This window comes from Ochotona curzoniae, unplaced genomic scaffold (genome assembly GCF_017591425.1).
Source record: "Ochotona curzoniae isolate NIBS_2020 unplaced genomic scaffold, NIBS_Ocur_1.0 scaffold_3890, whole genome shotgun sequence".
Taxonomy (NCBI): Eukaryota; Metazoa; Chordata; class Mammalia; order Lagomorpha; family Ochotonidae; genus Ochotona; species Ochotona curzoniae.
In genome coordinates, this window is record NW_024467115.1 from 30,278,013 (window position 1) to 30,302,172 (window position 24,160).

At 43.1% G+C, this 24,160-nt stretch overlaps 1 protein-coding gene across 1 annotated transcript in view; it reads left to right on the forward strand.

Annotated features, from left to right (window-relative positions):
- The first annotated feature begins 212 nt into the window (after positions 1-212).
- Positions 213-24,160, forward strand: part of CCDC170 (coiled-coil domain containing 170) — a 103,543-nt gene continuing 79,595 nt past the window's right edge. The window contains exon 1 of the mRNA XM_040965669.1: positions 213-401. Coding sequence (XP_040821603.1) covers positions 213-401 — 189 coding nt within the window. The remainder of the gene's footprint in view (positions 402-24,160) is intronic.

The following is a 24,160-nucleotide window of genomic DNA, read 5'->3' on the forward strand; positions in this document are numbered from 1 at the left end:
AGCCCAAGCTGCTAATTGGCTTGAAAGAGCTCATTTGTACTGAGATTCAAAGTGGAAACAGGAGGGGATGGCTTACTCAGCAAGTGGGGCAGGGAGGGCAGCATCTGTCCTGGAAAAGGTTTGTGCTTGCCCCGCAGCTCTGTGCTGGAGAACACATCGCGGTTCAAGGCACGGCGGACATTTGACGTAACAGCTAGGATGCCACTTCCTACATGGAGATCTGCTTCCTGCTCGTGTGCAACCCGGAAAGGCAGCAGACGGTGTCGCAAGGGAAAATAAACGAAGGTGGCATCAGGTACATTGGCATGGTTGTGCCTCCGTGGCACCGCGCATCCAGATCCTTACTCATCCTGCCAAGCATTGAAACAACAGCTTGCTGTTCCTCCTCCACTCTGCCCCTGGTGACCACCAATATTTTTATTAAGTGAACTCCTATTGTATGTACCTTTTAAAAATATTGAAATCACACACACAAAGATAGCCAGCTCTCACCTGCTGGTTCACTGCCTGAATGCCTGTAACAGCTAGGGCTAGCTCAGGGCCAATGCTGGGGGCTGAGAACACAGCAGAATCAACCGTGTATGACAGGAACCCAGTACAATGGTCTCCCCCTTTGTTCAAGGGGCATAAAGACCTTTTTACTATGAGATAATAAATTGGAAAAAGCTTAGAAAATATCATTGATTGGTAGAGACTACATTGGATGAGTAATTAAAGGGTTTTCCTCTTGTTTTAATAAGAGGAGGTTTTATACTATTATAAATCAATGCTGGTTGTGAAATCACAGGGAGATTTAAAGTGCTGTTAGTATTCTTCAAAAGTGTCAGCTTCAAGATTGGGACATGACTTGGAGGACTCATTGGCCACCCGCCTTAGAATGCTGCATGGGACAAAGCTTTCCGAGGACAGATAGGAGAAAACTCTGAAGTTCTCCTTTAGCCTGTTTTAAAGAGATTGTGCGTTCATGTGGTGTCGCCAATAGAATATGCATATTTCCAACAATGCCAACTACTGCTTGGTCTGCATTTGAATATTGTTGGCTATAAAGATTTGCCTTTTTTTTCACATTCAGGAATAAACTTTATTTTTTTTTAATTAAAAGAGGAAGTAATATTTGCTGCACCAGAAATGGTTTATACCATTTGTTTTAAGCTCAAGATTTCTTTGTTTTGCCGCTTTGATTTGCTGGCTTTGATCTAATAGCAGAGAAGTTCACAGTCATTGCTGAGGCAGACCAGAGCACCTCTAATTGATACCAGCACAGATACTGTAGTTTTTATAAGTATGTTTAGATAGTTCTTGAAGTATTTTAAATACTGCATATAAAATAAATATCTGCATTTCTCCTCAGTCTTATAAAAAGATGTCTCTAAATTGCATTTTTGAGTTATTGAGATGCCTTCTTTGAATGAACTTAGCCTTACATTTTGCCTCTTTACTCTTCTCCATTAGCTTTGTGCAGGAATGTATTTTCCAGCATATTACGGTCACCATTATCTAACCTCAGTGTGAGTGCAGAGTGGAACAATTTTAGGACTTGACGATAATGATCACATCTACCCAGATCTCATCCACTTTGGGATAAAAGAAATGGATAATGGAATATTAAAAAGGAAGTCCTGACATTGAAATATTGTGAATGTTCAGAGTAAGGAAAAATGAGCATTTTTGAGGGAACGTGAACTACCAGTTATGCTTGGTGAATCCCACTTTGTAAGACTGCCACCCTTTGGGGAGCATTCATTGTGACACTCTGTTAGACACTGAGAATTTGGAAGTTGTTTCTTTCAACAATTAAAAAAAAGTGCCAATTTTAAAACAGGCACTGTTTTGGGGAAGGTCTCATGGTCATAAAAGGTGTATTTTTGTGAATAAATAAATTAGAAAGGCGAACATATTCAAGATCATTCTAGACAGTGGTACATACTTTGGAAAGAAAAGAAAGCGAGGTTACAGGATGGATACTGAGTTGGGTGAAGAGTGGGACCCAGTTTGTGTAGGCTGGGTGGGCCAGCCGGCCGATTTACTGAGGCAACGTCTGGGCTGCCTCAGAACGCACTGGGAGAGGGCATTAGAGACAGCAAAGCAACAGGAGGTTTTGGTGGAAATGAGGTTGATGTGTTTGACCTGAGTGTGGTTTGTAGAATGTTTTTCAACTTGGCTGTGTCTAACATTTCTTTATTATTAGAGTTGGGTTAGTAGTTTACAGTGTTTTCTTTTCTTTTTTTTTTTTAATTCTGTATTCTGTGTTGTGTTTTCAGTATGTTGAGGAAGGGTCCTCAAACCAGTTTGTTTCTTTACTGATGTTATGAAAGACGAAGATTGAAAGATTGTTCCAGATTAAACAGATTGTAGGTAGTTGGCAACCATATGAAGCTCATCTATAGTTGTGCTAAGGAAGATCATTAGGACAGTGGTTTGAGAAGGAAGGTTCTTGCACTCAGGAGGTGTTGCTGAGGCATTTAACAGGAAAGCACCAGGTGTTTGCCAATTGCTAACAAAAGATCCAGCAATTACAATCATACCGAGAAAAGAATGAATCAAAGGTGGCACTATGTTATCATGGTTGGCAAATATAAATGCAGCATATACTTGAGTTCTTTGGATTATTCTTGCAACTTTTCTGTAGGGTTGAAATAAAAAAGTATATTTATGATCCAGGAAATAAATGGAGTTATTACAAAGTAGAAGATTCTTGGTAACAACTGAGCTGACAGTTTCAGTTAAATAAATAATAACTGGTAAGACAAAACTTTTTTTTTTTTAATAAAAAAGGCAAACATGGCTGGCGCAAATTTTTGGCTTTACGTTAGGATGTAGAGAGAAAGATACATTAGCTAGGGTGTTCTAGAAGGCCAGAGATGACTAGGGAAGCAGAAGCTTTGCTGAGGTCACTGGGTAGTGGTTGTGGCCAGGAGTGAAGCTCCTTTGGAGGTGCCATCAATACGCACAGGTGATGGGCAATAGATAGATGCATATTTGGGAGCCATCAGATAGTAGAAGTTGTTGAAATCACAGGAGAGAATGGAATAGGCCCATGAGAATGTGTTGAGTGATGAATGCAAAGACAGAACACAGCAAATATCACAAGGGGAAGTTCATGGAGGAAGATGAGCTAGAGGAGGGATGGAGTAGGGAGGGCCGGAGCAGTAAAAGAGATATGGTTAAGCGAAAGTAGTGGTATGGAAGGAGAGTAAGGAGCATTCTAAGGAGCAAGTTCTTCCTGAGTCAGGTGCCAAGGGAAGACTAAGCCAAGCAAGGAAGAAAATGTCTCCTGGTCTTGAGAGCAGTGGTCTTCCCCAAAAAGTGGACTTGGAGCTGAGTTTTGAAGGCGAGTCAGTGAGGTAGAGTTGGGCTTGGCAGTGTTGGAATAATAGTCTCCCTTGTGTAGACACATGTAGACAATGACTGCATAACAGTATCAAGCACTGGAACAACTGCAGAAGGCAAGGCCTGTGTGGCTGGAGTAGAGCTGGATGGAACCATGAGGTGATTAGAGAAACAGGAAATGAGGTTGGTGAGGTGGGCATGGATTGCATCATGCAAGACTTTGTAGGAAATTGGATTTGATCTTCCAGGCAAAACTAGGCCACTGGAGAATGTGAGGCTTGGTGACACTGACCACTTCTGTGTTTTAATAGAAAAGATTTCTGTGGTCACAGTGTAAGCAATGGCTGGCAGCTTGGTGGAGGGAAGGGGAACAAACTTGATGTCAGGGAGACTGTGCAGAGGCTGTGGGGCTCATCTAGACATGTCTGATGGACGAGGAGACAGAATGGTGTGGCAATCTATGACAGGTGCATGGGCAGGCTTCTGGCTGGAGGAATTATGGATTCTTGATCTCATGCACCACAGGGGAAAATTTTGGAGAAAGAGAAGATTAGGGAAGGTAGCTGGATGCAGCTTTAGACTTGCAGGTCATGAGGGGCCTGGGCAGTTTCTGGGATGTATCCAGAAGGTAATCAGGTATTTGGGTTCCAAGCCTGAAAGAGGGGTTTTGGCTGTGAGCATTGAATATTTGCCATTCAGGTGGTTCAGCCATAGAGGTGTTCTAGGGAGAGGACAAGGAGGAATTTAAAAATCATGTTGAATTTTACCATGTGTTGATTGGAGGTGAGCAGATAGGGCAAATGAAAGAATATGAAGGTAAAAAAAAGTCTTCTGTGATAGGCATCCAGGAACAACATTGATCATTTATTTATATAGCAAATATGTATTGACCAGAAAAGGAGCTTCACGTGGAGGTCCAGATACCTGAACACTTTGATCTCTGAAATGGTCCGACTTCATTATCTTGAACATATTGCGTAATCTCTGTAGGCCTCGTTTCTTTATGTCTTAAGGTACGTTTCCATTTTAAAATTTCTAGGAAATATTAATAAAACTTAATCGTGACTTCTGTAATAATAACTTGAAGAGGGGAGATAGAGAGAAACCATCTAGTAGGTGAGAAGAGTTAGATGTGCTGGGAAGTGGCATGAAATTGTCACATTGAATTGAACACTGAGAAAACCAGTTGAGAAAAACAATAGATTTTTAATTAATTACTTAATTTATAGGTAGATACAGTTCCATAGGCTTTGGGATTTCCCCATCCCTCTCCCTACAACCCTTCTTCCATCTGATTTCTTCTGTATTATTATGATAGTATAGTCCTTCAAAAATAGTCATAAGTCCATCATTCTGATATGTAAATATATCCTGTCTTTGTAGGTATGGACAATGGCAAAGTCCAGCATCCTATTGTCTAGATATATTTAACAGTTTTATTGGGGGTCCATCTTTGATTTGGAAGTAGAGATGCATACTGCATTGTTATCTTCATGTCTTGATATGATAGATTCTATTATATAATTCCTCCAAATGACCATATGTATGTGCATGTTTGCCTATATGTCTATTGATCTTGTATTTTGCATGAAGGTTGCCTTATATCAGAAACAACATATAATTTTTGGGGGGGGGTTTGGCTTATTTCATTGAGCATAATGATCTCTAGTTGTATTTTGTTGCAATTGGTAGAATTTCATCCTTTTTAGTGGCTGAGTAGTATTCCATAGAGTAGATATACCACAGTTTTTTTTATCTACTTCTCTTTCAACAGGCATCTGGTTTGTTTTAGGTTAATTGTTAAAAACATTCATTTGGAGAGAGAGTTTTCTTTTCTAGCTGTACCTCATACAAAGGATTTATGATTGTATCTTTTATGACACCTTGAATGAAAGCCTTTGGCTGTAAGTTAGAAGATATGGTGCAAATTCCAGCCACAGCATTCACTAGATGTGACACCTGGTCAAAGTTACCTCAGCCCTTTGGCTCTCCATGTCCTTTTGTGAAAATGGGTGTGTTAATCCTTGATCTGAATGGTTGGCTCAAAACAATGGCCTGACTATGCATGCTTGCATCTTCTGCTTCTCTAAATCCCATTCAAAGAGGGGGATGGGAATAGGAAACATAAACAGACCACAAGCGTGTGGGAGTAAGACATGGGATTTGTGCTCTTCTGAAAAGCATAAAGGTAGTGGCATCATGAGAAGATGAATAAACAAAAGCAAGCCTCCTGTGGATGTAGGAGAAGGTGGCAGCTGAGGTAGAACTGTTTTTCCCAGGATGTGTCAGATAGGTTCCATGCTTGCTGTTGGCAGAGAATCAACAACAACAACAACAAAGCAGGAAGAAGGGTTTGGGTAGTGGGAGCGTCCAGCAGCATGGTGGCTGCTGGGGGTACCTGAGCCAGGTCGAACTCAATGCTTGAGGTCCTGACCATGGCCACACTGCCACACTATGAGCGAGTCCTAAGCTCTGGGTGATCAACATGCCAAGTGGGGCCAGGCTCCACCCACTGGCTGACTGGCAGCAAGCTCTAGGGACTTTGGGATATGTAATTGCTGCCTAGGGATATCCATGGATAAGCCCACTTTACGTGTAGGTGAGGAATGAATCCTGTGTGATCCCCAGCATCGTGGCCACTGTACTTGCAGGTAAGTGAGGGGAATGAGACCTGGTGGTTTGGAGGAGAGGGTCCAGAAGATCTGTGTGGGTCAGACTGATTCACCAGCCCACATGGGAGTGCTGAGATGGGCTGTTAGCCCAGAACATTGCTGACCACCACACACCAGCCCATATAGCCAGCCAGCTATGGCTGAGGTCCTATCTGGCAGGACTGGATCCCAGTACCTGACTGAGTGTCAGAATAGTGGATGGGTTACATCAATTAGGTAGGGTATGACACTAACCAGCACGTGAGACAATCATTTCTGGGGGTAGATTCTGCAGAACATAAGTGGGCCCAACCCTGTGGAAATACAAGTCCTGCTGGTTAGCTTAAGATTTGGGGTGGTGGTTGGCTGAGTAGCTAGGAGTGACCATGGAACCCACCAACACTCATGGGTGCCGGGGCTAGAAACAGGCTGCGCAGGTCCACGCTGAAGTACCCACACATGCATCCTAAAACAGGGTGTGAGACGGGCCAGGCTGCAACATCCTCCAACTCATACAAAGGCCAAGATGGAGGGGCAGGCTAAGCCAGGCAAGGGCCTAGCACGTGCTGGCACATGTGAGATCTGGGTCAGGGAGGGTACCAAGTGGGGGAAGCTGGGAAGCTCCCGTATTGGGGTCATAACTCCTGCTGGTGAGCACATGTTCCAGGCCTGGATGTTGGGCAGCCTAGCAGAGGAATTCCACCTCTTAGCTAATGTGTGGGATGGTTTTGGAAAGGGGCCTACTGGGCAGGGGGCCAACTGGGCAGGGCCAAGCCAACCTTAGCTCACTGGCAAGAGCAGAAACCTCCACCAGCCTGAATCTCCACCAGCCTGAGCCAAAAGCCAAGGTGATGCAGGCCATGCCAGACTGGACCACGGGTTCTAACCAGCACATGCAAGAACCAGGAAGGGGCTCAGGCAGGAAAGGAGCAAAGCCAGTAGAGGGGCTACATGGGATTCTCCTGTTGGATCACCATTTCCACTGGAGAGCATGAGTAGAGATGGGGACATACCAGACCAGGCAGAACTACAACACCTGTTGGTCCCATGTGAGCTGGACCAGGGAAAAGCAGAGCTGGATTGAGTATTCCTACTGGTACAGGCATAAATCAGAGTGGGTGTGGGTTGGTTGGGCTCTGCCACAGCATCAGCTAGCAGATGCTGGCACTGGGGCTAATTCTGTCAAGCCAAACTGCAGAACCCTCTGGAGAGTGCATGATTGGGAGAGGGGAAATATGCCCACTAGGGAAACAATGGGAAATTCTGTCTTGCGTTGCCATTCCATCTGGTGAGCATGAGAACCAGGACCAGTGAGTGGTGGGACTGGGGCAGGCCAGGTCAGGCCAGGCTACAGCATCCAAAGGCAAAGGTCATGACAGGTGAGGGACAAGCTGGGTCAGAGCAGCCAATGGCACGTGCAAGATGTGTAGCTGGGAACAGACCTGGTTGGGCAGCTAAGGGGACAACTTGGCTGGGTTGTGATTCCCACTGGTAACACAGGGACTGGAATGGGAGCTGTGTTCTGGTCTGGAAATGGGTGCAGTGTCCCTTGGCATACGTGTATGTGTGACTGAGTGCACTGGACAGGATTAGACTCCAGCACCCAGTGGTGCTTGTGAGAACCAAGGTAGGTGTAGGATGGGCTAGGTTAGGGTTTTTGCTTCTGCGGAGCCAGTTGTGCTGTGTCTGTGTATGGACCAGGCTAGGCTGCGCTGTAACACCCAACAATAATAACTGGAATGGATTGAAGGTTGGTCAGGAAAGGCCACTGTTCCTGCTAGAACAGGAGGTGGACTGTGTAGGGCTGGCCCATGGACCCACTGGTGTATGTGACATCTTTCTTTGGGAGAGGTTCTGATGGAGGAGCTTGGGAAACTCCTTTGTCAGGACACAGTCCCTGCAGGTCAGTGCAAGAACTACAGTAGGTCGCAGCCAAGACCAAGCCAGGGGATGGTACTTAGTGGCATACATTTGGTGCAGGTTGAGGGCAAACCAGGCAGGTCTAGTTCACATCACCCACTTGCGAATCTGAGCACTAGAATGAAGTGTGGATTAGGCTGGGTTTAGTTGTAGCATGTGCCAGTACACAAGAGGGCTGGGACGGGGGTGCTGGCTTGGCTGGGCTATGATGTATTCCCCACCAGCATGAGCTGGAATTGGGGGTGGGCTCTATCAGGCCATGCTATGATGCCCACTGGCAAAAGCCTGTATTGGAGCACTGGCACCCAATATGCTGGTATTTGCGGATCGGAGGCCTTTGGGTACTAATTAGGTTCAGATGAATTCCTGAAGGTGGGGTGCTTCACATATGGAAAATATCCTTGGGAGAAGGTAAAGACAGACCAGAGCCCTGTCTCTCTCCATCTACCATGTGAGAATATGGCCAGCAAAAGGAACCAAGCAAGGAACCTCCCCAGGAACCAACCAAGCTGCACCTTGGGCTTAAATTGGCCAACCTTCATTGCAGAATTCTTAGTCACATGGAGGTCTTTCTGCAGTATTTACTTCTAAAGGCTGAGATACATTGAGCTGTACCTTAGAGAAGTCTCTTCTCTAGAGAAAATTGCTTTCTGTTGCTGCGACTTACAGGACCTGCAGCCGAGGTGCTGAGTCTGCTTTTGCTATTTTTCTCATTCACACAGCAGTTTTGCTTAGGTACTTAGCAGGTAATTCTCTTTGGTGAGTTCTGAAGTACAGATAGTGCCTGTGTGTGACTATGAAGTTTAGAGACAATGGGTTGCATTTTTGGCATAGTAGTTAAGATGCTTGAGTATCACAGTGCCTGTCTTCTATACCCGACTCCAGCTCCTAATTCTAACTTCCTGATTCAAACCCTAAAAGGCAGAAGATAAGGACTGCAGGGATTCCTGCCATTCCCTGGGTTGGGTTCCCAGCTCTTGGCTTTGACCTAGCTCAGCTCTAGCTGGTGTGGGTGTTTGGGGGGTTTAACCAGAGAAGGCAAGCTCTCTTTGTCTATTCATTGCCTATCAGATAAATAAATGGAAATATGTTCCCCACAGCTGAAGAAATGTTTAAGAAGCTTAGAATATTTGTAGCCAACATAGACAAAAATGAAACTTTGTGCATGAAGCCAGTTTGCCTCAGATTCTGGCAGTGAACTTGACATGATCACCGTTGTGTATCCTTACCTGTTATCCTGCTCTCAACCTCGTGACCCTGCTCCTTTGCAAACACAGAGTGTGCAGGCCAGTTTTAGGTTCCACATGAAATTAGCTTTTTTTCCCCCCTAAATTTTATTTTATTTATTTTAAAGGCAGAGTTACAGACAGAAGTTAGGTGGGAAGACGGAAAAAGAGGTCTTCTATCTGTTGGTTTATTCCCCAGATGATTGCAACAGTCAGGGCTGGGCAAACCTGGAACTCCATCTGGGTTTCTCATGTGGATGCCAGGGGTCCAAGTGTTCGGGCCATTTTCCACTGCTTTGCCAGATGCATTATCAGGGAGATGGATTGGAAAGTGGAGTCACTGAGGCTTGAGCTGGAGTCCATTTGGATGCCAGCATTGTAGGTGGTATTTCTTTCTAAAGTGAAACTTGGCATTTTCTCCCTTCTTTTCCAAAGTTGGCCATTGTGAGTGTTCCTTTGCTTGAGGTCTGCATGCTGGAGGTTGTGGTTTCCTTCTCACAGGAGAAGGTGGTTGTTAGAAGTGATGGTCAGCCACCTTTCGTTGAGTTTTCTTTGTACATGGCTAAGAGCTTCTTTAGAAGAGAAAATGGGTTGATCTGGTTTCTTTGTTATCCAGAGATCTTTTGACAGAAAATTAAAAAAAAAATCTTTAAGAATCATTGAATTCTTGTTTTAATCTTGAATATTTCATATTTGGGCTGTAACATTGTTTATATTCCATGTCTTTTAGCAGTTAGCTTCCTGTCTTAGGTGTTCTTCCACAGCAAATACATCCCCAAGATGTTTGAAATTCAGTGTTTCTCCTTTTTTTCATTTATGTGCCAGGGTTCAAGTTCAGGGTTTTCCTTCTTCCTGTGTGGCTAATAAGGAATTCATATAGTATTGCATGTATTGAAAACATGTGAATATATTAAGAAAATGTGAAAATTGAGAAGCTGATAAAAATGAGCTCTTTAATCATGCATCCAGTTGCCATCCATTTATTTAAGACATTTTAAAAAAAGTTTATTTTTATCACAAAGTCAGATATACAGAGAGGAGGAGTGACAGAGACGAAGATCTTCTGTCCGATGATTCACTCCCCAAGTGACTGCAACGGTTGGTGCTGAGCCAGTCCGAAGCCAGGAGACAGGAACTTCCTCCAAGTCTCCCATGCATGTGCAGGGTTCCAGGTCTCCTTGACTGCTTTCCCGGGCCACAAGCAGGGAGCTGGATGGGAAGTGGAATTGCCAGGATTAGAACCTGCGCCCATATGGGATCCTGTTGTGTTCAAGTCGAGGACTTTAGCTACTAGACCATCATGCCAAGCCCTTATTTAAGAAATTTTAATATGAAATTATAGTCATTTTTTCCCTTTTTGTTTTTCTGATGTGGGAAGCAGGTTTCCTAACTGCTAGGCTAACTACATGCTTCTAAGTCATTTTATTTCCTTTTAAAAAAATTAACTAAAAAAATTGATCCCTTTTTGTGTGTTTGTGTCTTAGGGAGAAGAGAGAAAGAGCAGATAGAGAGAGAAAGAGAGAGAGAGAATGGCTCCCATTTGTGTAGTGAGGAACCCAACTCAGGTGTCCACATGGGGTCAGGCACCTAGTTACTTGAACCCTCACTGTATCCTAACCTTCCTGTCTGTGTTAGCAGGAAGCTGCAGTCAGGAGCCAGAGCTGAGTATCAAATCCTGGTACTCTGATGTGGAAGGCAAGCATCTTTATTGGCTGTCTTAATCACAAGGCTAAATGCTCATCCACTTTTCCTCTCAACTAGAACATTACAAATTAAGCTACAGTTTCCTTTGACAATAATGTCCAAACCTTTTTAAAAACGGATGTATTTATTTATGTGAATGATAGAGTTACTCACACATTCTGTCTACTGTTTCACTTATCAGTTGGCTACAATGTCCAGGTCCAAGCCAGGAGGCAGGAGCTGGGAGCTTCCTTCATGTCTCACACATGGGGACAGGATCCAGACACCAGACGCCTCTACTGTCTTCCACTGTTTTCCCTAGGCGATTAGAGGTAGCTGTCAGATGTGGAACAGCAGGAACACAGACTGGTACCCAGGTTTGGCACTGGCACAGGCAGAGCTTAATAGGCTGTGTCACAACACCAGCTGCTCATACCTAGCCTTGCTTCTCTTCCTCCATTCTCCACCAGTAGTTATGATGTAAGTGTGTAGATATCTTTTAAAACACTAACAATTCCACCTTGAAACAAAGAAGAATATTACTTTTTGTAGTTGTACTTAAAGAAAATATGTCACAAAAGTAGCAAAACACGTAATGTGTGAATTCCCTTATTGTAATAAATAGCCCTGTTTTCACATATGAATATTAAATATTTAGTCTCTAATATTAAAAAAAATATATCAGTGTAGCATGTACACTTAAACTTAAGTGGCAGCATATGGGTTCTTATGTTAGATTTCCACAGTGGTCTCTGTAGCCCCAGCTCCTGGCTCACCAGTCTCCATCTTCTATGATATCATGCTGAGGCTGCACCTTTGTCTGTACAACCTTTCTCCCACTTCTGGTTGGAGCAGGTCCCAGGAATAGGGAACCACTGCGAGTCCTATATAGCTAGGTTGTTGGTGGTGGTCATCTTGCAGGAACCTGTTGGCCGTTAAGTCTGAGGGCCCCACAGACCAATTTGACCTGTATGATGCTGTAGTTGATATTATTTTCCTGTATGACCAATGCAATGCACTGAGCTCGGCAAACTCTTGCACATGAACAGCTCACCACTGTCCCTGCAGTCTCAAAGCCCTTGCCACACAAAATCCCTTGCCTTGTACAAAATGGCACCTGATGTTCCACTTCTAGAGTTCTTGAGCTGCTGCCATCAGGTGTGAGGGCTACTCAGACTTGTCTTGGGTGGAAGCTGTAGGATGCCATGTTGTTGCAGCTCACGGAGCCAGAAATGAGCTCATTCCCAGCTCAGTGCTTGCGCAGTACTTTCCCATAGCCTTTGCCTCCTAAAGCAAAATAGTGCCAGGACAGCAAAATAGTAGCCAGGACAGTTCATATTCCCATTTGTTGAGCACTTAACATATGCTTTTAAACTTAACACAGCAGAGATAAATAGTCCTTGCTCTCATATGCTCTATTACTTGTTTTATTTTCCTCCCTTCCTTCTTTCTTTTGTCACTTCATTTATTGGTGTTAATTCCCTTACTTTTAGGCGAAGGCTTGGAGTAGACTCCATCTGGAGAGTTGTGAAGAGTGGATGGGTTCAGTTTCTGTCTCAGTGAGTATTAGTTGTGATACATGCACACTCAGACACACACATACACACACAAATGAGAATTACAGAAGAAATAATACTAGGGCCTGGCATGATAGCATAGTGGTTAAGGTCCTCACCTTGAACACATTGGGATCCTGTATGGGTGCTGGTTCTAATCCTGCTGGCCCCACTTCCCATGCAACTCCCTGCCTGTGCCCTGGGAAAGCAGTCGAGGATGGCCCAAAACTTTGGGACCCTGCACCCGCATGGGAGACCTGGAGGAGGCTTCTGGCTTCAGACTGGCTCAGCTCCAGCCATTGCACCTGCTTCAGGAGTGAACCTCAGATGGAAGATCTTCACTGTTTCTCCTCTCTGTATATCTGCCTTTTCAATAAAAAAAATAAATCTTAAAAAAAGAAATAATACCAAGGCACATCTCTGAAGGGATTGGCACTAAGTGTTTGTAACACTCAAATCCTTTCCACCTAAATGAAAACAAGACTCAACATGTTCTCATAGAGAAATAGTCTTACGAATATTGTGTTCTTTTTAATAGTAAATTTGAGTTGCAAGGGATTTAAGGTGAACAGTAGGGCTCTGCGATGGGGAAAAAGATGGGAAAATGATTTAAGTCAGCCTTTTCAATCCTCGACTGCACGAATATCTTTACCCCCTCAAATCTTCCACAGCAGCTAAGCTGTAGCTGCTTCATTTTCCTTCCTGGACCCCACTCTGCACTGACACCCCTAACAAGTAACAGCCAAGCACACACAGAACAAGAAATAACACCAGCAGGGGGACTGAGAAGGCCTAGGTGGGAGAAGAACTGATGACTAGTCAACCTTCAACCAGAAGAATGATGAGGTGGGTGGTGTGCGATTTGCTGGACTGTGTGTATCCATTCTAAGTTAGGAAAGAAATCATTCTTGGTGGGAAGAAGTTGGAGAATAGGGGGATTTGTAGAAGTAATTGGTGCTTGTGCAACACTGGGAGCTTGGAATGGGACGAGAGGAGAAGGGAAAGAAAGAGAGAGGGAAAGAAAGAGAGGGAAAGGTGCAAGAGAGCATTCCATGATGGAAGAGCCTGCGGTAATGCCATTGTCCCCTGGAACAAAGGGGAGGTGGTTATGGGTCCATAAGATGAGAAGGGAATAAATTGAGGAGCTTTTGTGTGTCAGAGGGAGGCAGCGATTTTCTCCTTATTTTTTGGTCCATGGGATAATAAGACAACTGAATGCCATGGTAGTAGGACTGGCCCAAGACATTGTCCCCAGGTCAGATAATTGGGCACATTGTGTACTAAATTATGAATAAGCTTATCTTTGCTTTATGCCATTGAGCTATGAAACCATCCTTTATTCTGAAAAGACTGTGAGCCACCCCGTGAGGCAATTTCAATCATTATCATAATATCAGTAGCAGAATCAAATCATACGTAGCCGACTCTCTAAAATTAATATAAAATTGCTTCATGGGTTAGCTGAGAGGTGCCTAATAACTTAAATTGTCCTCATGTGAGGACAAATGGATGGGTTCTTAATCTTGCCATTTTGAATAGGGTAAAAAAAATTTTTTTTGAAGCAAAGATTGTTTAATACTTACTGGCAAAGTTGAAGAATTTTCAAAAAATGTTGTGAGCTACAGGAGGGCTTAATTGAGATCACAACTCCCTGAAATGTCAGCTCGCATACATGCTCTGGCAGCTGCCCCTGTTATATCCTCACCTTCTGTATAAAAGATGCCTAAAAGCAGGGCTGGCTGTCTCCTTGTCTCCTTTCCATCCTTGGAAGAGGGAATATTTATTTATGATGATGAGTGATACAGGGTTGTTGTATAAAGGATTTAGAAAATATGGAAACATAGAAAAAAATAAATCTATAAACAGAAAGATAACAATGCTTAACATTTTCTTTCCTGTATTTTTTGTCTCTTTAGTTATATGTAATAATTGTACAAATAATGCATGAACACATCCTTGAAAAGTTTCAATCAGTGCCACTTCCCTTCAGGCCCACTCTAGTGTAACCCCAGGGGTAAGTGTTATTATCAGGTGATGTGCCTTCTGTTAGGTGTTCTCTTATTTATGCAAGATTTGTTTTATATATTTGAAAGGCAGAGTGACAGGGAGATAAGGAGAGAGAAGGAAAGAGAAAGAAAGGGAGGGAGAGACAGAGAGACAGACAAAGAGAGAGACAGATAGACAGACAGAGAATGAATGACAGGGAGATGATTCATCCCCTACTTTACTTCTTAAATGACCGCAATGGCCAGGGCTGGGCCAGGCCAAAGCCATGTCCCAGGACCACAGGAAATCTATTCTAGTCTCCCACACCGGTGGCAGGAGGCCAAGCACTCAAGTTATCCTCTTGTGTTTTCTCAGGCACATTGTCAGCAGGCTAGATTAGAAACAGAATTGCCAAAACTCCAATTGGGGCTCTGAGATGGGATGCTGCATTACCACGTGATAGCTTAACATGTCATACCAGAACACCAGCCCCTTGTTTACTTGTAAAAGTTTATTTGTGTCCTGTAAGTTCTGATACGTTGTGTTGATGCCTTCATTCATTTCAAGCAATTTTTAAATTTCCCCTTTGATTTCTTCTAAACTCATTGTTCATTTAGCAGCATGTTCAGTTTCCTAGTATTTGCATATCATCTGGGGGTATTTTGAGTTGCTGGTCTCTAGTTTCAGTCCATGATGGTCTAAGAAGATGACTGGTGGTGTGATTTCAATTTTTGTAAAATTTGCTGAGGCTTGTTTTGTGGCCTCTACCGTGATCAGTCTTGGAGAAGATTCCGTGTCTGCTATGGTGTTTGTGTCTGTTTCCCAAATCCACCTGCTGAAAACGAACTGAAAAGTGAAGATTTACAGAGTGGAGCCTTAAAAAACTTTTTCAAGGTAAAGTTACAGAGAGAGAGAATCTTCCATTTGTTGATTCATTCCTCAAATAGTTGCAATGGCCAGGACTGGGGCAGGCTGAAACTTGGAGCCAAGAGCTTCAGCCCAGTCTCCTCAAGGGTGCAGAGACTCAAATACTTGGGCCATCTTCTGCTGCTTTTCCAGACACATTAGCAGGAAGCCGGACCAAGTGGAGCAGCCCGGGACTCCAGCTAGTGTACGTGGGTTTTTCGAGAGGTGATCAAGTAACGAAGGTGCAGCCCTGCCTTGTGGGGTTAGTGTCCTCCTGAGAGCAGTCGTCAGAGCTCCCTTGTCCCTTTCACTGTGTGAGAAGACAGCCGGAAGTTCTGTCCAGGAGGACCCGATACCTTGCAGGACACCCATCTGCCAGTATCTTGATTATGGATGTGTGGACTCCAGTACAGTGAGAAGCACATTCTGTTGAGCACATTTTTCTCTAGCAGTCAGAACAGACCATGACAGAGTCGTTTTCATTATAAGATACATGCTATAGTATTTTTTCTGACTTAAATTCAGCGCTTTAAAACAATGTTAAGTTTACTTGCATTGATAATGTGTGGTCCAGCACTTATCTTTCTTTTTTCTCCCATTAGTAATTACTTTCAATATTTATTGACCAATATTTTCACCACCATTTATGAAACCTCTATCCTCCCATAGCACAATTTTTCTGAGGTTTGTACACTGAGGACCATTTCTCAACTTTCTGTTGACTTTTCTGCTGGTTTCCCGAATGTGTATCACCTGGTTTAAATTAGTTTTTTTTTTATAAAGAGAATTTTAAGGGTATTTTTAATTAATTTTCCCCCCATTCCTCTAAGCCACCAAAGAGCCATTTGTTTAATCTTTCTGGGTAGTTCAAGCTTGAAAATGATGGCATTCAATTAGCATTTCTCTTTGCTATTCCTGGAAATTAGTCACAAGCAACAAAGAAATTGAGAAATAAACTCATTTTTTAAAGACAGTAATGAAATTTGGCTGGAATCCCCAGATGTGAGATAAGAGTAAGGTCCCCTGGAGCTCTGAAGAAGAAACAGCACAGCTGCAGGTAGCTGGCAGGGCTCCAGAAGCTCCTTTGTTAGAGGTCAGTAACAAACTCGCAAGAGTCAAGTTCCAGTCTGTTGTCTGCAACAGAAGAGGAAGCATGTGGACCAACGGAGTGAGCCCCCAGTTTCAACAAGCAGAAGAAGGAGGCTTAACACAGGCCCCATCCTGAGCCAGTTACAGGAAGCTCTGCAGGAGTGGCTCATGGAGACTCTACTATGATAAGCCCCCAGTTGATCTCCGTTGGTAGGAATGCTATACAGGGCAGATAGAATTATATATGATGCCCCCTGTGTCTTTGGGAAACTCCCACCAGGCTTGAACCTGACCCAGCTCTCCCAGAGCTGCACACACACAAAGCACTGCCATGCAGCTGCTGTAATAAAATCGTATCCCTCAAGGAGCAATAGCAACAAACAAGGAAAGGAATAGAACAAATATGACAGAGAAGAGAATACCTACCCAAAACATGCTGTGATGTACAGAAAAACTGGAACCAAATATTTCATTCAACATCTGCATGAACACTTCCACAGAGCACCCTGGAAAGCAGAACCACAGGAACTCGAGAAAGATGTGGCAAGGCCAGAAGAGGAAATGATATATAATTTGGCAGAGCTCAGGGAAGAGAGGAACAACACATTTGAAAGCATCCCGGAAATAAGAGCAGGAATGGAAGGCGCAGAGGGAGATAGGCAGGCACATGGAAGAGATGAGAAGAATGAGAAAGAATACATACAAAGAATGTGAAACAAATAAGAAAAATGCAAATGAAATAGGATGCATGCAAAGGAGATTAAATCCATGCATAGTTGAAGTTCCCTGAAAAGAAAAATGGGTAGAGTAAGAGAGAGAGGAAAGTGAGAAGGTAGGGCAAGCAGTTTAATTTCTTCATCTTCATACCTTGCTGTTAAAATAGCAGAAGCAGTACGGGGCTTGGTGCAATGGGTTCATTGGATAATCCTTGCCCTTCAAGTGCTGGGATCCCATATGGGCATTGGTTTGTGTCCCCGCTGCTCCACATCAAACCCAGCTTCCTGCTTGTGGCCTGGGAAAGCAGCTGTGTTGAATTAGTAGATATTGTCTAGATCAGCATAGGATATGAGGCTCCTTTAAAAATTCAGGCAAATGCCAATTATGAAAATGTTGTGCATGAATTTCAAGGAATTTTGCACCTCAGCTCATTCAATTGAACATCAATGAGTTGCTTAAAGTACCCTCATGTATTTTGAAAGGTAAATATTTGGAGCCTGGCACAATTTTTCAGTGGCTAAATGATCACCTCACAAGTGCCACCATCCCATGGAGGCACTGCTTCATGTCCCAACTGCTCCACTTTCCATCCAGCTCCCTGCTTGTGGCCTGGAAAAGCAGTCGAGGAGGGCCCAGGACCTTGGGACCCTGCATCTGTGTGGGAGACTTGGAAGAAGCGCCTGGCTTCTGGCTCAGCTCTGGCCATTGTGGTCATTTGAGGAGTGAACCACTAGTGCAAGATGTTTCTGTTTTTCCTTCTTACTATAAATGTGATCTGTTTTTCCAATAAAAACAGATAAAACTTAAAAAAAAAAAAAGAAAAGTTGAGTTTAAAGAGATGGACTAAAGGTAAGCACAGTGAAATGCACACAAAAAGAGACCAGGGATCACAATCCCAGCATCAAATAAGGTATGTTTTTTTTTTTTTTAAATTGTACTTCAGTTTATTATTATCATTTTATGATACAGTTCCATAGACCCTGGGATTTCCCTTATCCCCTCCCCAATTCTCTTCTCCCTCATTGACTTTCCCTGTATAATTACTGTAGTATAGTTCTTCATACACAGTCATATGTCCATCATTGTGGGCATGGACAATGGCAGAGTCCAGCATCCTATTGTCAAGATATAGTAAACAGTTTCATTGGGAATCCATCTTTAGTCTGGAAGTAGACATGCATACTGCATTGTAGCCTCTCATCTGGATGTGATAGTCTCCATTACATAGTTCCTATAGATTCCCCTTAAATGAAAGGCCACAATACAAACTCAACAACAGGAAGAAAAACAGAAATTTATAATGTCATGAAGTTAAATAACATGCTGCTAGATATGATAGTCTCCATTACACAGTTACTATACATCTCCTTAATGAAAAGCCACAAAACAAAATCAAAAACAAAAAGAAAAAAAAAAGAAATTAACAACACCATGAAGTTAACTAACATGCTAATGAGTGACTCATGTGTCGCTGAAGAAATGAAATGAAAATCAAGAACCTTCTTGAAGAAAATGATGCTATGATCAATAAGTCACTGAAGAATTTAATCAGAAGAGATTTGAACAGTTGAAACTAACAAACAAAAAACGTCAAAATCCATGAGATATATTTCCGCTGATCTTTGTTGGTGGGAATCGCCTGTAGGCAACCAATAGATGTATTTTGTTTTTTAATCAGGTCTACTAATCTGTGACATTTGATTGATGAGTTTAAGCCATTCAGGTTTGATACAAATGGGTGGTAATTTAGTCCTGTCATTTTAGCAAAGGGTTGTTCATTGATTTAGTCTTCTGTTGTTATTTTACTGGGATATTCTTTGCATTTGCCTTTGTTTTGGTGGGCACTATTCCTCTTCTCTGTCAAGAGAACATCTTGAAATATCCTTTGTAGGGCAGGTTTGGAAGATGCATATTCTTTGAACTTTCCTTGACTGTGGAAGAATTTTATTACATTTTCAAAGACAAAGGAAAGTTTTGCTGGATACATTATGCTGGGCCAACAATTTTTTTGCTGTTAGAATCTGGAATATGTCACTCCATTCTGTTCTTGCCTGTAGAATTTCCTTTGAGAGATCTCCTGTGAGTTCAGTTGGCATTGCTTTATATGTCAGTTCATTTTTTTCACATTCACATTGAAGGATCGTTTTCTTATGTTTGATTGAAGAGATCTTGATGATCATGTGTCGTGATAAAGATCGCTTTTGCTCAAGCCTGTTGGGAGTTCTGTTCCCCTCCTGGATGTTGTTTCCCAATTCTTTTCTCTAGATTAGGAAAATTTCGTTTTATTATTTTATTAAATGCATTTGTAAACCTAGCTTCTCTTTTTGTGCCTTCTGGGACTCCCATACTCTTATATTTGGCCTTTTAATAGTGTCTTTCAATTCTTTAATACACTTTTTTTTAAGCCTGATCCAGCTCTGCTTCCAGCTTTTTGTTTGTTTCCCCCTGGTGACAGGAAATATCTTCCAATTCTGAGATTCTTTCTTCTGCTTGCTTTATTCTATTTTGGAGACTCTCCACTGTACTTTTATTTTGCTCCACTGTATTCTCATTTCTGATATATTAGCTTTCATTTGATTTCTTTCCAATGTGACATATTCCTTGAATTCCTTGAATGCCTGCTTTGTGTGCTTCTCATTGTTGATAAGAGGCTTTATAACAAGTGTTTTGAATTTTGTATCCCCCATTTTGTTGATGTCTTCCTCATTGAACTCTGAGGTTGGTATAGGGTTTTGCACCTTTGCAGTGGAGTCTTCAGTAATATTCATTGTGCCTTTGTCTCTTGTTTTGCTCTTGGTCATTGTACTTCTGGCTATCAAATTCTTCTCTTTGAATCAGGTTTATTTTTTGTTTTTAAGATTTATTTATTTATTTATTGGAAAGTCAGATATACAGAGAGGAGGAGAGACACAGAGGAAGATCTTCTGCCCGATGATTCACTCCCCAAGTGAGTGCAACAGCTGGTGCTGTGCAAATCCAGAGCCAGGAGCCAGGAACCTCCTCCAGGTCTCCCACATGGGTGTAGGGTCCCAAAGCATTGGGCTGTCCTCGGCTTTCCCAGGCCCACAAGCAGAGAGCTGGACGGGAAGTGGAGCTGCCAGGATTAGAACCAGCACCTGTATGGGATCCTGGCATGTTCAAGGCGAGGACTTTAGCTGCTAGGCCACACCCCTGTACCCTTGGGTCATGTTTCTAAGCTCTGTCACCCACAGGTCTACAGTTTAATTTTACTTTTTGCATTTGGTACATGGCTGCTTGTTTGCAGTTACTTATGCCATTCCCTACAGCAAATTCCAGGTCTGGGTTCATATGTTACATTTGCACCATGATCTCTGTAGCCCCAGCTACTGGCTGTGATAATGTGCTGAGGCTGCACTGTCTGTACAACCTTTTCCCCACTTCTGGTTGGAGCAGGTAGCAGGATTAGGGAGACACCAGGTGTCCTATATAGCTAGGTTGTTGTTTGTGGTGCTGATCTTGCAGGAATCTGTTGGCCGTTAGGTCTGAGGGCCCAAGGGACTTATTTTGACCCGTATGATGCTGTAGTTGATGTTATTTTCCAGTGGGACTGAATTCAGCATATGCGCAGCTCAGCACTGTCTCTAAGTGCCACTGGGTTACTCATAAAATCAAGCATTCACAAAAAACATTAATGAAGTCCCTGAAGCACAAAAATCATAGACACAGATGACAGTCAAAATATGTGACAACTGGAGAAAAAACAGCAGGTGCAGTCAGGTGGAACCAGTTCTGAAAGGACACTGGTCAGCCACACTGGTGCACCCCAGTGAATATCAGAGCTGAATGCAGGCCGCATTTTCTGAATCAGCACTGCTGTCACCACCAAGGTCTTAACGGGTCACAATTGTGCTCTTGTTAGAAAAAGAAAAGAGATACAGAGAATGGATACCAGAAGATGGTGTTTGATGTGGGAGCAAGGGACTGGAGTGGTGTCTGCAAGGCATGCCCAGGGTTGCTAGGCACACCAGAAGGTCAGTGAAAGGCAGGGAGCCGACTGTCCCTGGAGGCTTTGCAGAGAGCATGCCAGATCGACACCTTGACTTTGGACTGCTGGATTCCAGAAGTAGGAGAGGATATATTGCTGCTGCATTGAGCCACTTACTCTGTGGAAATTCACCAGATAGATCATCCAATAAAGCATGCCCACATCCAAAGATTGGGAGATCATTATTGTCACAAGAAGATGAAGCTTCTATCACACTTGATCTTAGCCAAAAGGCTGAGAAGCAATGAAGCTTCTATCAGTAAAGTATACAGCCAAGGAGAAAAATATCATCTTCATTGAGGTAAAAATAATTGCCTAAAAATTAATTTTTTATTCCCCAAAACCCCACTTCTTAGTAAAACTTGAATAGATTGATACTTCCTTAGCATGGTAAAATGTTTTTATCACAACTCAAAGTCTGCTATTATGCTTAATGGAGAACTACATTCCCATGAAAGTCAGGAACAAGACAACATGTCCACTGGTTATATTACTGTTTATCAGGGCCGTAAGGTTATTAATCAAGAAAAAAGTACAGATATAAAAATGAGAAAGAAGGGTTAGAATTATTCTCATTTATAAATGACTTGCATGCTTATAATGCAAAATCTAGGAGAATAAGTTGAAAACTATTCTAAACAACAGGGCATATAAAAATATATCTATGTGAATATTTAACTTCCTGGGATATATAGATTCCTTTATCATTACCAAAAGTTAATATTTCTTTTTTAAAAAGATTTATTTATTTATTGGAAAATCAGATATACAGAGAGGAGAGACAGAGAGGAAGATCTTCTGTCTGATGATTCACTCCCCAAGTGAGTGCAACGGCTGGTGCTATGCCAGGATCCAAGAACTTCTACCGGGTATCCCACATGGGTGTAGGGTTCCAAGGCTTTGGGCCGTCCTTGACTGCTTTCCCAGGCCACAAGCAGAGAGCTGGATGGGAAGTGGAGCTGCCAGGATTAGAACTGGTGCCCATATGGGATCCCAAGGCGTTCAAGGCGAGGACTTTAGCTGCTAGGCCACACCGCCGGGCCCCAAAAGTTAATATTTCTAAAAGTGAATCACAAAACATGATACTTTCAAGTTACTACTAAGAGACTTGTAAGTCTTCTTGAGGGCCTAGCATGATAACCTATTGGCTGAAGTCCTTGTCTTGCATGTGCTGGAATCCAATATGTGTGCCAGCTTGTGTCCCACCAGACCTGCTTCCCATCCAGCTCCTTGCTTGAGGCCTGGGAAAGCAGTGGAGGATGACCCAAAGCCTTGGGACCCTGCACCAGCATGGGAGACTTGGAAGAAGCTCCTGGCTCTGGCTTTGGGTCAGCTCAGCACCAACCGTTGCGACCACTTTGGGCGTGAACCAGTAGACAGAAGATCTTTGTCTCTCCTCCTCTCAGTATATCTGACTTTCCAATAAAAATAAATAAGTTTTTTTAAAAAAAAGATCTTGAGCTAATATGACAAAGGGATTTTAGGTGGAAGATAATATTTACAAGAAATCAATTTTCCGTGAGTTTATAAAATTAACACCACCCCAGTGAGAACACTAACAGAGTATCTTGGAATCTGACAAGGTGATTTGAAATCTCATGTAGTAAAATGAACCAGTAAGAACAGCCAAGCACACTCTGAAGCCCTAGCAGATTCGAAAATATGTGAATGAGCCAGCCACCATCTTCCAGGCCCTGTTGCCACTGTCCCTCTGTTTTTGTCCCTCGACCTCACTGCCCATTCTCTCAGATCTTGGCCCAGCAGGTTGTACTCCTGCCATGGGGCTCATACACAGGCTTTTGCATACTTGAACGCTATAAGCTGCTCTTACTGTAGTCATCTCTAGTCTGTTCAATTCCTGTTTAATCACTGCTTTTTAGGGATCTCTTTCTACCTCCCCAATGTTGAGTCAGTTTCCTTTGTCAGCTGCTTTTTTTCCCCTTTCCAAGCATTTGTTTCAGTTTGTAGTTATGTAGACATAAAGGGCGTTGTTTGCTGAGTGCTGCTCGCGTCACTCCAAGGCAAGCTTAGGGTCTGGTCCAGGTAAGATGTTAGTGTTTACTGGTAGGTGAGCAGTCTCCGTTCTGTTGGAATGGGAGGATTGCTGGGTATCTAGCAACTGACTTCTAAACTCAGGAGCTCCGAGTTTTCCCAGCATAGGCCCTGCTATAATGACAAGGTCCTGATGCCTTAACTCGTAGTTTGTTTCATCCATGAACGTTTGAAGCTGAAGTGCTTTTGGCACTGTTCTGCAATAGATTTTTTTTGTTTGTTTGCTTTTTTTAATGTATATATATATATATTTATTATATTTTTGACAATCTTTACATAGTTAATTAGGGTAAAAAGGTTCAAGGGCTACAGGAAAGTGGATAAGACTATCCTTTCCATATTGTTTCCTTCATGTTTAAAGGGGGTTATTAAGGGAGAAACGCCACCCAATTTTCCACCCTCCCCAGGTCCTGGATGTAGGGTATGCTCCGAGGTTCTTGCTCAAGTGGTTTTGATAGTTCAACAGTTATGAATCGCTGCCAGTCTTGCCACTCCAAGCACTATGAGGTCTTTGAAGAATCCACTGATGGACATAGTCCATCATAGAGTCTCCGTTTGCCCTGTATTTCGCTGCCAACATATAGCTGATATGGCTGATTGACCTGTTTTGTCTTCTCTCTTTTCTTTGTTAGCGTTCTGAATCCAGCATTTCAATTGGGGAGATCTCCAAAGAAACTTTGTCTGAGGTGTTCTCAGACCAGATTCTTGAATGTACTAGCAAGTACTGGCACAGTCCATCACCCTGATCAGATGGTGGTTGCAATTGCTGGGTTGGTCCTGTTTCCAGCCCTGACTTCCACTGGAACCAATGGGTGTTGCAGTCCAGCCTGGTTCTGCGTAGCACATACTCGGCCCTCACATAAACCAGTGGGAGCTGCAGCCTAGTCGGAGTGACCTGCAATAACCGCCCCTCCCCCCCGCCAGGCCTGCCCCCTACCCTGGTTTGCCAGTATGTGTAGCAGTAGTCCAGCCTGTCCCACACCCCGTTCCATCCCTGCCCCTGTCCTAGTTTTCGTGCCCACCTGTGGAAGTGGTAAC